The 13,648-nt window shown below is 34.5% G+C and overlaps 1 protein-coding gene across 4 annotated transcripts in view; it reads left to right on the top strand.

Moving 5' to 3' along the window:
* The window catches only part of Crot (carnitine O-octanoyltransferase), a 47,610-nt gene that overhangs the window by 27,909 nt on the left and 6,053 nt on the right, over positions 1-13,648 (top strand). For all 4 annotated transcript variants that reach the window (XM_047561086.1, XM_047561085.1, XM_047561088.1 and 1 more), the window contains 7 exons: positions 3,297-3,390; positions 3,628-3,753; positions 4,428-4,529; positions 7,068-7,151; positions 7,229-7,336; positions 7,758-7,888; positions 13,133-13,256. In XM_047561086.1, the coding sequence (XP_047417042.1) occupies positions 3,297-3,390; positions 3,628-3,753; positions 4,428-4,529; positions 7,068-7,151; positions 7,229-7,336; positions 7,758-7,888; positions 13,133-13,256 (769 nt within the window). The remainder of the gene's footprint in view (positions 1-3,296; positions 3,391-3,627; positions 3,754-4,427; positions 4,530-7,067; positions 7,152-7,228; positions 7,337-7,757; positions 7,889-13,132; positions 13,257-13,648) is intronic.

Below are 13,648 nucleotides of genomic sequence, written 5' to 3'. Positions count from 1 at the left end.
CATCAGTTGATGGGCATTTGGGTTTTTCTACTTTCTGACTTTTGTGAGTGATGTGAGCAAACATTGTGTACAGATTTTTATGTGGACATATGGTTTCATTTCCCTTGAGTATATACCTGGAAGTTAAGTTGCTAGGTTATATGGAAACTCTAGGTTTAACTGTTTGAGAAACTACCAGGCTGTTTTCCAAAGTGGCTATACCATTTTACATTCTCATCAACAGTGTAGGGGGATTCTGATTTCTCTACATCCTCACCTACACTTACTGTCTGTCTTTTTGACTATAGCAATTTTAGCAGGGCTGAGGTAGGATTATACTGTGATTTACATTTGAGTTTCCATAATGACAGTGATTTCGAACCTTTCATGTGCTTTTTTTGTCCATTTATATATTATGTTTCTTAGAAATTTTTAATCAGATATTTAATTTTTTAATTGGGTTATTTTCTTTTTATTGTTGAGTTGTAAGAGTTCTTTATATTCTAGATACTCATCCCTTATCAGATGTGTATACGTTGCAAATACTTTTCTCCCATTCTGGGCTTATCTTTTCACCTTGTTGAGGACTCTTTTGAAACACAAATGCCTTAATTTCTACAAGTCCAATTTTGTCTGTTTTTTTCTTTTATTACTTATTATTTTATTGTCACATCTAGAAAACCATTTCCTAATCCAAGGACATGAAAATGTATACCTACATTTTCTTCTGAGATTTTTGTTTTTAAGTTGTGGGAATAGGGGAGATAACTTTTGAATGTATCTTTAGTTTAAATGTTGTTAAAAATTGAGGTAGACATATCCAGCCAGCATTCTCAACTTCTTTAACAGAGAAAATGGGCTAAATTTAGAGACCTGATTGTCTCTTATGTAAAGGCAATAGTTCAAGCTATTAAAGAAGTGAATGAAGTTATATCAGAAGGGAAACATTTATAGAAAGGATTGGGGGAGGCTGGTGGCAATGGGAAGAGGACAAATGGTCAATGAAAAAGACCAAGTGACTGGTCAGTGAGGTAGGGAGACCACAGTGAAACAGTACTATGAAAATCAAGGCAGAAGATAATTTAAAGGTGTATACTTGGGTGTGGAACATTTCATAATGAAGAAAATAAGACAGATAAAGCTACTAGGTTGTGTTAGCCAGCTTTTCATTGCTGTGACCAAAATATCTGATACTAACAACTTGGAGAGGGAAAGTTTATTTTGCTCATGATTGGCCAACTCCTTTGCACTAGGCCCAAAGTCAGAACATCATGGCAGAAGGGCATGCTAGAGGAAAGCTGCTCCATTCATGGTAGCCAGGGAGGAGAGACAGACAGAGAGACAGAGACAGAAAAGGGCCAAGGACAGATACAGTCCTTAAGGCTACACCTCCAGTGACCTACTTTCTCTAACCATGCCCCACCTATCATTTCACCACTTTCTAGTAAATCCTTTCAAAGTATTAATCTACCAAATGGATTAATCCACTTATGAGATCAGAGCCCTTATGATCCAGGTATTTCATATTTCACCTCTAAACATTGTTGCATTGCCTGATGCATGAGTTTTGGGAAGTATTCCAGATCTAAACTATAATAAGTTTTCTATTGGGGGATGTGATTGGTGACACAAAAGACATTTCAAGATAAACACTGGAGCTGGAGTATATAGTTCATACCTATCTGCTAGATAGAGCACATACCTCGAAAGCATGAGACCCTGGGTTTCATCTCCAGAACCTCTCTCAAGTGATAATTGCTAGAAGAGAAAACCAGATTATAATGAACTAAAGAGTGAGAGGGAAATGATGAAGGCAGAAACCAGATTGTGCGGAGACTGCAAGTATAGAAGATTTTTTTTAAAAAGACGTATGATTTTGTAATGCAGAAAATTTTATACAAATCTTGGTGCTTTAAAATACCAAAAATGAATGAGTAGTTGAAAAACGGGTTCATAAATAGCCAAGTTCAAAGAAAAGAGGGACAATCCTAATTTTGAGACCTGTACCTCTTAAATGACAGAGATTAGGGCAGTTATAATGTGACCTTTTATTAGGTTTAATACTTGCTCCCTGATAATGACCACCTTATAATGAATGTGAAAATGAGCTTTTCAGGGAGCAGGAGAAAGTTTTATAGTCAAAATATTTTGATACATTAAGGGAAGGGCAGCAACAAGTGCCATATGGAGAAAAATAGTAAGATAGATATTTATTACTTTAGCATTCAGAATTTATTGTAGTTACTGTGCCCACCAAATAACCAGAGACTGCAGAGGCTTTATTTGTAACTGGAACAAAATCAGTGTGTGTGTGTGTGTCACACTAGGGATTGAACTCGGGGCCTCCTGAATTCTAGGAAGTGTTCTACCACTGAGTTACATTCTTGGCTCACAAAATCAGTATTTAGTAAAGACAAATAAGCAGGAAGAGAGTCAGGGCAAGTTAACCGTATCATCAATGCAGATTGTTTGATGAAGAAATCCTCATGTGCTCCAGAGGATACCATTAATGTACAAAAAGAGGGGAAATTTTGAGTAAGGAAATTATTTCTTCATCAGCAGTACAGGTATAATTAACAAAGAGGAAATTAGGCAAATTAAGAATTAGTTTTTTTTCCAATTTTGAGTGGTGCTTTTTGACCATTTATTAAGTGTATATTAACTACTTTCTGAGGAATTCTTGGAAACTTTTAAATTGAGGCAATTTCTTACCACATGCCATGAGAAAGTAAGACTAAAACTAAAGTTCTGTAAATTTTCGACTAATGAAAATTTATCTCTATATGAAAGAATATGTTATTTACCTGTTATATATTTAAAGGTTGGTGAAACTCAGACTGGAAGCATAAAATGTTATAGGGAGAAAAAGTTTATCTTCAGTTAACAGAGTCTTTAAAATATAATGGTTAGAAGTAACAAAATGGCACATGTGAAAACACGTAAAACTTAATACATGGTACTTTCTTGAGTAAAACACAACTATTAATTGGATATACAATGAGTCCTCTAGTTACACACACACACACACACACACACACACACACACCACACAGTTTTTGGTTAGATAATATAATATGTACATGATATCTGTAAGATTGATTACCAGACTACAAGTTCTCCATTGTAAACAGGGATTTTCTTGTATCCTGGAAGTGCTTGCATATTTTCCAAAGTATAAATTATATATGCCAAATTCATTTAATATAAATTATTGTTAACCATTTAAATACTGACCAACATTATGATGTTAAAGGCCTACATAGCTCCTGTCTACCTATTCCTTTTTTGAATCTTTTTTTTTTTAAATATTCCATAAGACAACTGACATACATCTACAAGAAGTGCCATAGTGAACCTGATGGACCTGGAATACCAGCACTAACTAGCGAGGAGCGAACCCGATGGGCTAAGGTAATTATGGTTTTGTTGATGTTTTATAGGTAAAGTCTCACTATGTTGCCCTGGGTGTGACCTCAAACTCTTGAGCCCAAACAGTCCTCCTGCCTCAAACTACCAAGTACTTGAGACTATAGGAGTGCACCAACACACAGGAAGGCTAATTTACCAAACTTTAACAAACTCTTCTGAGATTTTCTGCATATATTGTATTAAATTGTAACATTTAATCATTATTTCCTTGTCCTTTAGGCACGAGAATATCTGATTGGCCTTGATCCAGAGAACTTGACTTTGTTAGAAAAAATTCAGAGCAGTTTATTTGTGTATTCTATAGAAGATGGCAGTCCACATATTACACCAGAAGATTATCGTCAGGTAACTATCTTGATCTGTTATCTTTTCAGATTTTCCTGGAAAACTCTTATGTATATTGAAAATGAGATGATTTTTTTTTTTCCTTTTGCAGTGCTAGGGATGGGCTTTATGCATGCTAGGCAAGAGCTCTACTGCTGAGCAACATCCCCAGCCCTACTATAATACTAGTTTCTCAAAGTACTAACTACTTTTGCTATCTGTGATGTACTCTGATATTTCTGTTCTATTTTATTCTATTTATCTTTGTAGAGAATGTTGATTATGATACACTAAATTGATTTTATGACTTATAGTGGGCCAAAATCTATAGTTTAAAAAACAGGTTTAGTGGAATATGCATTCTTAAATTATTTTCTTCTTAACTCCCTAGTGACTGAATTTTAAGGCCTCTTATACTATTAAAGTTACAAAAGTCTTCTGTTTTTAATTGTATGTTCTGTAAACATCCATGAATAATGTACCAGCATTCTCTTTTCTGGTAGGATTTTCTTAACTTGAGATTTTGAGAAATAGTTGAAGTCAGGGCCAGAATTACTATATCATGACTATAACTTCTCATTTTATTAAATTTGGTTGATTCGAAAAGAGAAAGTGAAATGATATATGTGTATTTAAGATGTAAATACTTATAAACCATTGTTTAAATCCTTTTAATTTGGAAAAATTAATTTTAGGTACTTTCAGTGCTCCTTACTGGAGATCCAACACTACGCTGGGGTGACAAATCGTATAACTTAATTTCATTTTCTAATGGAGTATTTGGCTGTAATTGTGATGTAAGTAAATTGCTGAAATCTTTTTTTTTCCTTTTAATCTTCTAGATTAACTTAATAGCAATAAACCACAAATTTGTTCTGTGCTATACTGTAATATAAGTAAATACTCTTTTAAAAAGTTTTATCACATTATGGTGAAAAATTTAGTTATGAATTCTTAGTGAAAGTAGAGTATAAATCCAGTTATTTTCTTTTGTAGTAGGGTTAACAGTTTGGTATTTTCTATAAAAAAAGAAGAAATTTGCATATAATTTTATTTTACATGTGCCATTATCTGCTTGCTAAGAATCACAGTCTGTTTTAAAAGATGATATAGCATTCTGCACATTTTCATTGCATAGGGAAATATATATGGATATACTTCTAGATTTCAAGGTTTGCCTAGTAATTAGATAAACTATTTTCCTAAAATGACACATGATCTTTGGGACACTGGTTATTTATACTATGAATATTAAAATGTCTGGCAGTTATCATTTTTTAACCTTTATTACAAACAAAACCAACTTTTCTTGTTTGTCCTGTCTCTTCCCACAGTCTTTACAAGCTGTCTTATAACTTTCTGATAAGCCTTCAGGAGGTCTATAAACCAAGAAAATAAAAAAAAGAAAAACGAAGGATTCAGTGGTTTTATTAATCAATATTTATTCAGCTTTAGGTGTTGGAAATCTAAACTAATTAAGCTAGCTTCAGAAGATATCTATTGTTAGCAGAGTATAGCTAAATATGGATAAGTCTGACTTCCTGGGTCCAGATGCTTTTATTAGCATTTCTTTAGCAAATGTCCCTCTTATTTGGCATTCTGTTTCACTTCATTTTTAAGTCTACTATTGGCCAGTTAAAAATGTCTTATCTACAGCCTTAGATCTTCATAGCTTTCTTAGATTAGTGATCCTGGTGGAAATAGCCAGTTCCTTTTTTTCCCAGTCGTTCCAGCAAAAGTACTGGAATAATTCTCATTGGTTGTGTTTGGCCTGTAAGGATCCGTGCCAATATCTCTGACAATCAAGTGCTCTCATTAGTGTTACCTAGGTCACATGCCTAACTTTGAGACCTAATGAGTAGAATCAGTCTCATTCAACTCACTACGGGGTGTGGTGGTTTCTTAAAGAACAATAAAGTAGCTGTTATCTTAGAAGTAGGTGCATTGATTGATAAGCAAGTGCTAAAACTAAGGTCTGTCATTATAGCTAATTGGAGAGACAGTGCAACATTGTACTAAATCATTTGGAACATTTGTTTTCTTTATTCTTTCTTTGAATCCACTGTTGATAAAATGTTTCTTATTAAATGCTTTGGTTTTATTCTTTTCAGCTCATATTTGATTATCCTTGACCTTCCTCAGACTAGTTTATATCCTCATTGTTTACTGCAAAGTATCCTTTGTAATATGGTTAACTGCCTTCTGGCTTCTTCCGTAAATTTCTCTTGGGTCTGTCTGCTACAAAGAGACTAATAATCCTTCAGTCTTGCTATTTCTTACCAGTTCCAGTAAAATAGTTAGAAATTGATACTGTTGACTTAAATAAAACATTGTATATGATACGTGAAAATTCTTCATAAAACTGTAAAACACTGAGCAGTTGTAATATGTGGATAGAAAATGGGTTTGTCAGTAACCTATCAGTATTGTTATAGGTGCTTGCTGATGACATATGAACTGGTTGTGCATGTTCCACTGACCTCCCACAGAGCCTATCCTGATGATGTGACTACTTTCTAGTGGATAATAGTCAACTGTGCATAGAGTTGTCCAGTAGGATACAATACAGGGTAGCAGAGGCATAGTGTTAGGGTGACATTGAAGGTACCTAATTACTTCCTCTGAAACATGACAAATGTTTATTGTAAAGTGAAAGCAGCAACAGAAGGCACTATCTGATGTAGTTGTCATTAATGGAACAAGGAGAAAATATGGGCAAAAGAAGCTGTCTTCCAAAATAAATGATGGGAAAATTCACTAGCTGCAATTCTTTTTCCTAAATATAGCCACCAAACCTGTAACACCTCTGCAACTTAGCCCATCTTTCCCACATTTCTTCAACATTGCAAATTATTTTTGCCATATCTCAGCTTTCTTGTAGAACAACTGTGTATACTCACCTAGTAGTCTTCGTTACCTAAAGAAGTTCATACCCATTCTGAATGTCCTGAGATAGTCTGCCATTCTGAACTGCTTTTCCTCACTGTTCTTCACAATTCTAGAACATCTCAACATTGGTGCATACACCTGATTTCACTTCCAGTAAAAATAGCAGTTAATTTCTCTGGATTGCTTCATGTTTACTTTACACACACACACTTTTCCATGACCCCAGGAATCCTAATTAGGTGCTTCCAACTGTAAACATTTGTTTGTTTTAATAAAATACAGCAATTACTATTCTGTAGGACATCTTTATCTCTTTTGTTAGAAAGTGAGGAATTTGAGGATAGAACCCTTTGACCTTATTGTCTGTTAAAACTAGAGGAAAGGTGAAAAGAAAATATAGGGTAAAGCTTTAAAAGCATTCAAAAGCTTGCGTGTTTTCATTTCAGCATGCTCCTTACGATGCAATGGTTATGGTAAATGTGGCCTATTATGTTGATGAGAGAATTTTAGAGACAGAAGGAAGATGGAAGGTATGTTAGAACAAATATTCCCTTTTTTCCCCTAATATTTTTATAGATAAGTATTTTTAAGCCTTCCTCATTTTCAGGGGTCAGAAAAAGTACGGGATATCCCACTTCCAGAGGAGCTTGTTTTCACCGTGGACGAAAGAGTATTAAATGATATCAGCCAAGCTAAAGACCAGTATCTCAAAGAGGTAGAGTTTTCACTTTTTTCTTAGGTAGTAATGCTTTCTCCTTTAACTACCATATATAAAAATTTCGCTATCATCCAAGCACGTCAGCATAAAACATTTTAAAATTACGCTCGAACAGGCTTGGTGGCACACACCTGTTATCCCTGCTACCTGGGAGGTGGAGGCAGGAGGATTGCAAGTTCAAGACCAGCCTTAGCAACTTAGTGAGACCCTGTCTCAAAATAAAATAAAAAGGTCTGGGCATGAAACTAAGTGATAAAATGCCCCTGGGTTCAATCCTAATAACAAAAAGAAAAAAGGAAATAACTTTAATACCTTTAATTCTTTATGTGTAATGGTTACAGTAATGCAAATGGTAATTTGGTTTTCTTTTGGGTATTCCCCTTAGGGGATTTCTCACTGTTTCTATTTGTTTTGTTAGGCATCTAATCTGCAGATTGCAGCATATGCCTTTACTTCTTTTGGCAAAAAGCTAACCAAGAAGAAGAGGCTTCACCCAGATACATTTATTCAGCTTGCTCTTCAGCTGGCCTATTACCGACTTCATGGACGGTAGGCACCATTCATTTTCTCTTTTTGGAATCTTGAGTTCCAGGGGTATGTATTTTCTAACAATTCCATCCTAACTCCTCAGTGGTTTTTTTCTCACTTTTTTTTCCCCCTAGATGGCACTGTCCTATTTTGTGCTTCCATCAATAGTCCATTAGAGTCTGTGACAATTTCACAGGTTTTTCTTGATATTTTACCACAGTATTCATTTGATAATTTTGAAGTGTCTACTCTCAACTAGTGTCTGGTATTCAGGTAATTTGATTTTTCTGCAATCTATTTTCTAATGAGTTCCTGAATATAATTTTGTAGATTATCCAGCCTTTATTCTTCTTAGAATAGGAAAGATGCTATGGTTTGTATCCTAAGTAGAAGTGGAAGGCCCTTGATCTTGTGTATTCAGTCTGAGAATATCTGCCTTTAAATGTGATGTTTAGAAAATATACATTTGGCATAATTGTCAATAAAGTTGGATTTAAGTGTACCGTAATGCTGTTTATTTTCTCTTTCTGCCTTTAAATGTGATGTTTAGATAATTTACATTCTATATAATTATCAATAAAGTTGGATTTAAGTGTACCATAATGCTGTTTATTTTCTCTTGATCTCCTATATTCTTTTTTTTATCCTTTGAATTCTTAGAGTGGGTTTTTATTTGTTTGTTTATTTTTTATTTGTCAGCTATATTGATTTTTTTAAAGAAATTACACTAGGGTTTCGAAAATACATCTTTTAACTTATCATAGCCTGCCTTCATGTATTTTCTACTTCAAATTAAATGTAAGAACCTCAAAAGAGAATGCTTCTATTTCTCTTCACCCATTCTTTATGTTGTAGTCATACTTTATAACTCCATGCTGCACCTTTAATATATTTGCATTAATCATACCTTTTTTATTGTTTTAAAACATGTATAACGTAAATTTGCCATTTTAGCTATTTTAAGCGTATTTTTAAGTACCACAGTGCAGTGACATTAATTATATTCATAATGTTGGACAACCGTCACTATTTATTAAATTTTTTCCTCATTCTACTCATTAGTTGATAACTCCTAATTCCTCAGTCCCTGGCATCCTCTAATCCACTTTATGTTTGAGTAAATTTGTTTGTTCTGGATATAAGTGGAACCATATAAAATCTGTCCTTCTTTGTATGACCTATTACTTAGGACAGTGTTTTCAGGTTTTATTCACGTTATAGCCAGGCTTCATTCCTTTTTATGGCTGAATAGTAGTCCATTTTCTGATATATATATATATATATATATATATATATATATATGACATTTTGTTTATCCATTTGCTATTGTGAATAATGCTGCTGTGAACATTCACAAGTATCAGTTTGAGTGCTGTTTCAATTCTTTTGAGGAATGGAATGTCTGGGTTGTAAGATAATTCTATCTTTAACTTTTGAGGTACTGTCAAACTGTCTTCCATATAGCCACACCATTTTACATTCCATCAGCACTAAACAGAAGTTCTAATTGCTCCATATCCTTGCCTGCACATAAAAATTTATTGCCATCCTAGTATTTATGAAATGGTATTGCATTATAGTTTTGTTACAACTTGGGGAGAAGGTGCTTCTTGCATCTAAAGGGTAGAGACATGAACACTGATTAAGTATCTTACAACGTATGGAACTGTCTTCCCCATAACAAACAATTATTCATTCCAAAATTTCTCTAGTGCCAAGGCTGAGAAAATTTGCTCTACATAATGTTATTTTCCTATAAATAAGAATTTCTTCACCTTCCCATGGGCTGTTAAAGTAGAGTGCCTAATCTTAGTTCATTCAGAGATTGTATTGATTCTAGGTTGAATTTTAGTGGTTTTTAGTATGATCTGTTTCTCTTTGCCCTTTTTCCTATAATCAACTCCTAGGGTATTTACTCAAGTCCCTCTACTAAAAAAAGCCTAAGATCTTAATTTTTTATCTCCCTTGAGCCGTGAGATTGATGATTGCTTTATCTTCTGTGCCTCTGTGCAGCCACTTTCTCCTTGGTATCTCTACACTTCAGCCTACTATTCTTACCAGTCAGCAAATGCCTCAAGGGCAGAGAAGCTGAGACTGTCAGAGTCGCATCTCTGGACTTCCTTCTTTGAGATCTTGGCCTTTTACATCCAGGCTCCTTTTTTATCCTAAACTCTAGTGTTGTTTCACCAGCCTGGCGATATTAATCAAAGCCCATTTCTTTGTCTCTTATCAGTAATCTTCTGTTCAGTTTCTCAGCCTTTTCTGCTCATGTGTCTTATGAAACATCAAATTTCTTAAGGTAGAGGAAGTGGCATTAAATAAGTTGCCTCATTTAAAAAATTTGCTCTTCTTTCCATATCTTGGCCTTTAGTCACATCCTGGCTTTCTTAATAATTCTGCAAAACCTTCAAACAGATTTTTTTTTTTAGTCTGGTTTTTCTTCTTGTTCTAGCAGTAGGATTGACTTGCTGCAAGCTAGCCCATCATAGCCAGCACTGGAAATTTCACATAGTATTTTTTTCTCTTTTCTTTTTTTTTTAGACAGGAGATGTGTTCAGATCAAATTCCATAAAGTTTCACACTTTGTATTTGATATGTCTCTTAAGTCTTTTTTTAGCTATAAGAATTCCTTCTCCCACTTTTTTCATATTGTATTTTGTTTGATGAAGAAACTAGGTTATTTACACTGTAAGGTTTTCTGAATTTTCCTGATTTTAATTCCCTGGTGTTCTTTAATATATTTGTTTAATATAGTATTTGGTTTCCTTTATTATCTGTAAACTGATAATAGAACCAAAGACTTTAAAATAAGAAAAAATCAACAAATAAACAACCTAACACTACAGCTCAAAGCCCTAGAAAAAGAAGAACAGAGCAACACCAAAAAGTAGTAGAAGACAGGAAATAGTTAAAATCACAGCTGAAATCAATGAAATTGAAACAAAAGAAACAATCGAAAAAATTGACAAAAAGTTGGTTCTTTGAAAAAAATAAACAAAATTGATAAACCCTTAGCCACACTAACAAAGAGGAGAGAGAAAACTCAAATTACTAAAATTCAGAATGAACAAGGAAATATCACGACAGACACAATTGAAATGCAAAACATAATTAGAAGCTATTTTGAAAATCTATACTCCAACAAAATAGAAAATCTCAAAGACATCAACAGGTTTCTAGAGACATGAATTACCTAAACTGAAGGAGGAGGACATACACAATTTAAATAGATCAATTTCAAGTAATGAAATAGAAGTAGTAATCTAAAGCTTACCACCAAAGAAAAGTCCAGGACCAGATGGGTTCTCAACCAAGTTCTACAAAACCTTTAAAGAAGAGCTCATTCCAATACTCCTCAAAGTATTCCATGAAATAGAAGAGGAGGGAATCCTTCCAAACTCATTCTATGAAGCCAATATCACCCTGATACCTAAACCAGAGACACATCAAGGAAAGAAAATTTCAGACCAACATCCTTAATGAACATCGATGCAAAAATTCTCAACAAAATATTAGCAAATTGCATACAAAAATATATTAAAAAGATAGTGCACCACGATCAGGTGGGTTTTATCCCAGGGATGCAAGGTTGGTTCAACATCCAGAAATCAATAAAGACTTTAAGAATCAGCTCTTATTTTTTATGACTGTAAACAAAATGTTTGATGCTATTTGTTTATCTCGTCGTGTAAAGATTGAGAGTAGGTCTCAGCATCCATAATAGATGTTCCTCTTTGAATTTTTGTTTCGCTTTCTTATTTTTTGGGATTGTTTTCTGAGTGATTTTGTTTTTGTTTGAGATGGGATCTCACTATAATATATCAACTAGTCTCAAACTCTTGAACTCAGGTGATCCTTCTGCCTCAGCCTCTTGAGTTCTAGGGTTAGGCATGCCAGTCTGGCTTCCTCCCTAAATGTAGCCATTAATAGTCATTGTCAGGATCTATTATAATTGGAGACTGCACAGTGGTGACTGTCTTTTGTAATTCATTTTTAATTTTTTTTTCATTCTTTATTTTATTTTATTTTATTTTATTGGGTGCTGGGGATCGAACCCAGGGTCTCGCTATGTTGCCCAGAGTGATATCAAACTTCTGGGCTCAAGTGACCCTCCTACGTCAGTCTCCTGATTAGCTGGAACTATAGGCATGAACCACCATGCCTGGCTATTTATAATGGTTTTTATTTTTATTTTTGTCTGAAAGAATATTATTTTAGAGCTGTGTAAATTTTTTATTTATGTTTTTTATTTATGTTTTTCATACTTTAAAAGGATCTTATTTCACCCCAGAGAAACACTGAAGAGGCTCAATAACTTCTAGTTAGTGGAGCCCTCCTATTGCTCACACTCCAACCTGTAAATTCTAACACCAGCAAAGTGGTTAACAATTTAAAATACTAAAATTGTATATCATTTTCAATCAAGGAAAACAGATATATTACTCCTGGGGAACTTTTACTTAATTCTGGTTATTCATGTTCTGTATGAAGGAACCGAAGGTCAAGTACTCTTTATTATTTACTTCTTTGTAACAAATTACCCTAAAACTAAGTGTCTTTAAACACAAGTATTCATTATGTCACATTTTCTGCAGGTCAGTAATCTCTAGGCATAGTTGAGCAGGTGCTTCTTGTGAGTGTGGGTCATTGTCAGCCAGGGCTTTGTTTTCATCTGTAGGCTCTCCTAGGGAGGATCTGCAATCCAAGTTCACACACAAGGTGATTTCAGCACTCGGTTCCTCTCTAGCTTTTGTCTACAACTACCTCCTTTAGTCTTTTGCTACCTGGCCTCTCTATAGGATAGTTCCCAGAATGGCAATTGTCTTTCTTCAAAGCAAGAAAGTAAAATAGCAAGAGAGCTCTCTAACCTGATTTCAGATGTGACATCCCATTACTTGCTGCGTTCTCTCCATTAGAAGCAAGTAATTAAATCCAGCCCCACCCTCAAAGTGAGGGGTTACAAACAGTAGAAGGCATGGGCCACTGGGAGACATTGTGGAAGCTGCTTACCACAGACTGCAGTATATATAACCTGACAGCAGCCAAGCCTCTGAAGCAGCACTTGGTACCAGAGTATTTTCTTAGTCTGGTTTTAAAAATAGCTTCCTTGTTATTGAAAGTCTCAACACTAGTCTGAATTGTAGGCCTTAGTCTCAACAAAGCCAGTTTTATTAGGTAACTGTATTTGTAATGACCACTTGTAATGAGCATTTTCTTATGATACACTTTGATACACTTAAAAAAAAATTTTTTTTTTTTTTGTAGCCCTGGTTGCTGCTATGAAACAGCTATGACAAGATATTTTTATCATGGCCGTACAGAGACTATGCGATCATGTACAATAGAGGCAGTCAGTTGGTGCCAGTCCATGCAAGATCCTTCTACTGGTGTAAGTATTGGGAAAGAAAAAAGTCACAGGATTTGTTTAATTGTTCTGGAGAAACTTTGGCCCTCGAATAACTAACTTCTTTGCTTCAGTTCCCCTAGATCATTTAAATACTTGGAGACTTTAAAAAAAAATTTTGAAGCTTTCAAAGCATTTATTTATTTGCTAGTGAAGTGCATATTTGGAAAAACAAAGAAACAGAAGACCTGGAAACAAGCCTATTTTCATTTTCTAATCTAAGGGTCTTCAGTATTTTGAGCGTATCAGTACTAGTGATTTACATTAGAACAACACTAGTAAAGCACAGAAATCTTCCAAAGTATTTTTCAAAGGAAGGGATTCTTCCTGTGGTTGATTGTTTTCGAAATCACTAAGACCAGGACAGGTGTTTGTTT

This window comes from Sciurus carolinensis, chromosome 8 (assembly GCF_902686445.1).
Source record: "Sciurus carolinensis chromosome 8, mSciCar1.2, whole genome shotgun sequence".
Taxonomy (NCBI): Eukaryota; Metazoa; Chordata; class Mammalia; order Rodentia; family Sciuridae; genus Sciurus; species Sciurus carolinensis.
The sequence above is the reverse complement of the archived record's forward strand: the minus strand, read 5'-3'. Positions and strand labels throughout refer to the sequence as shown.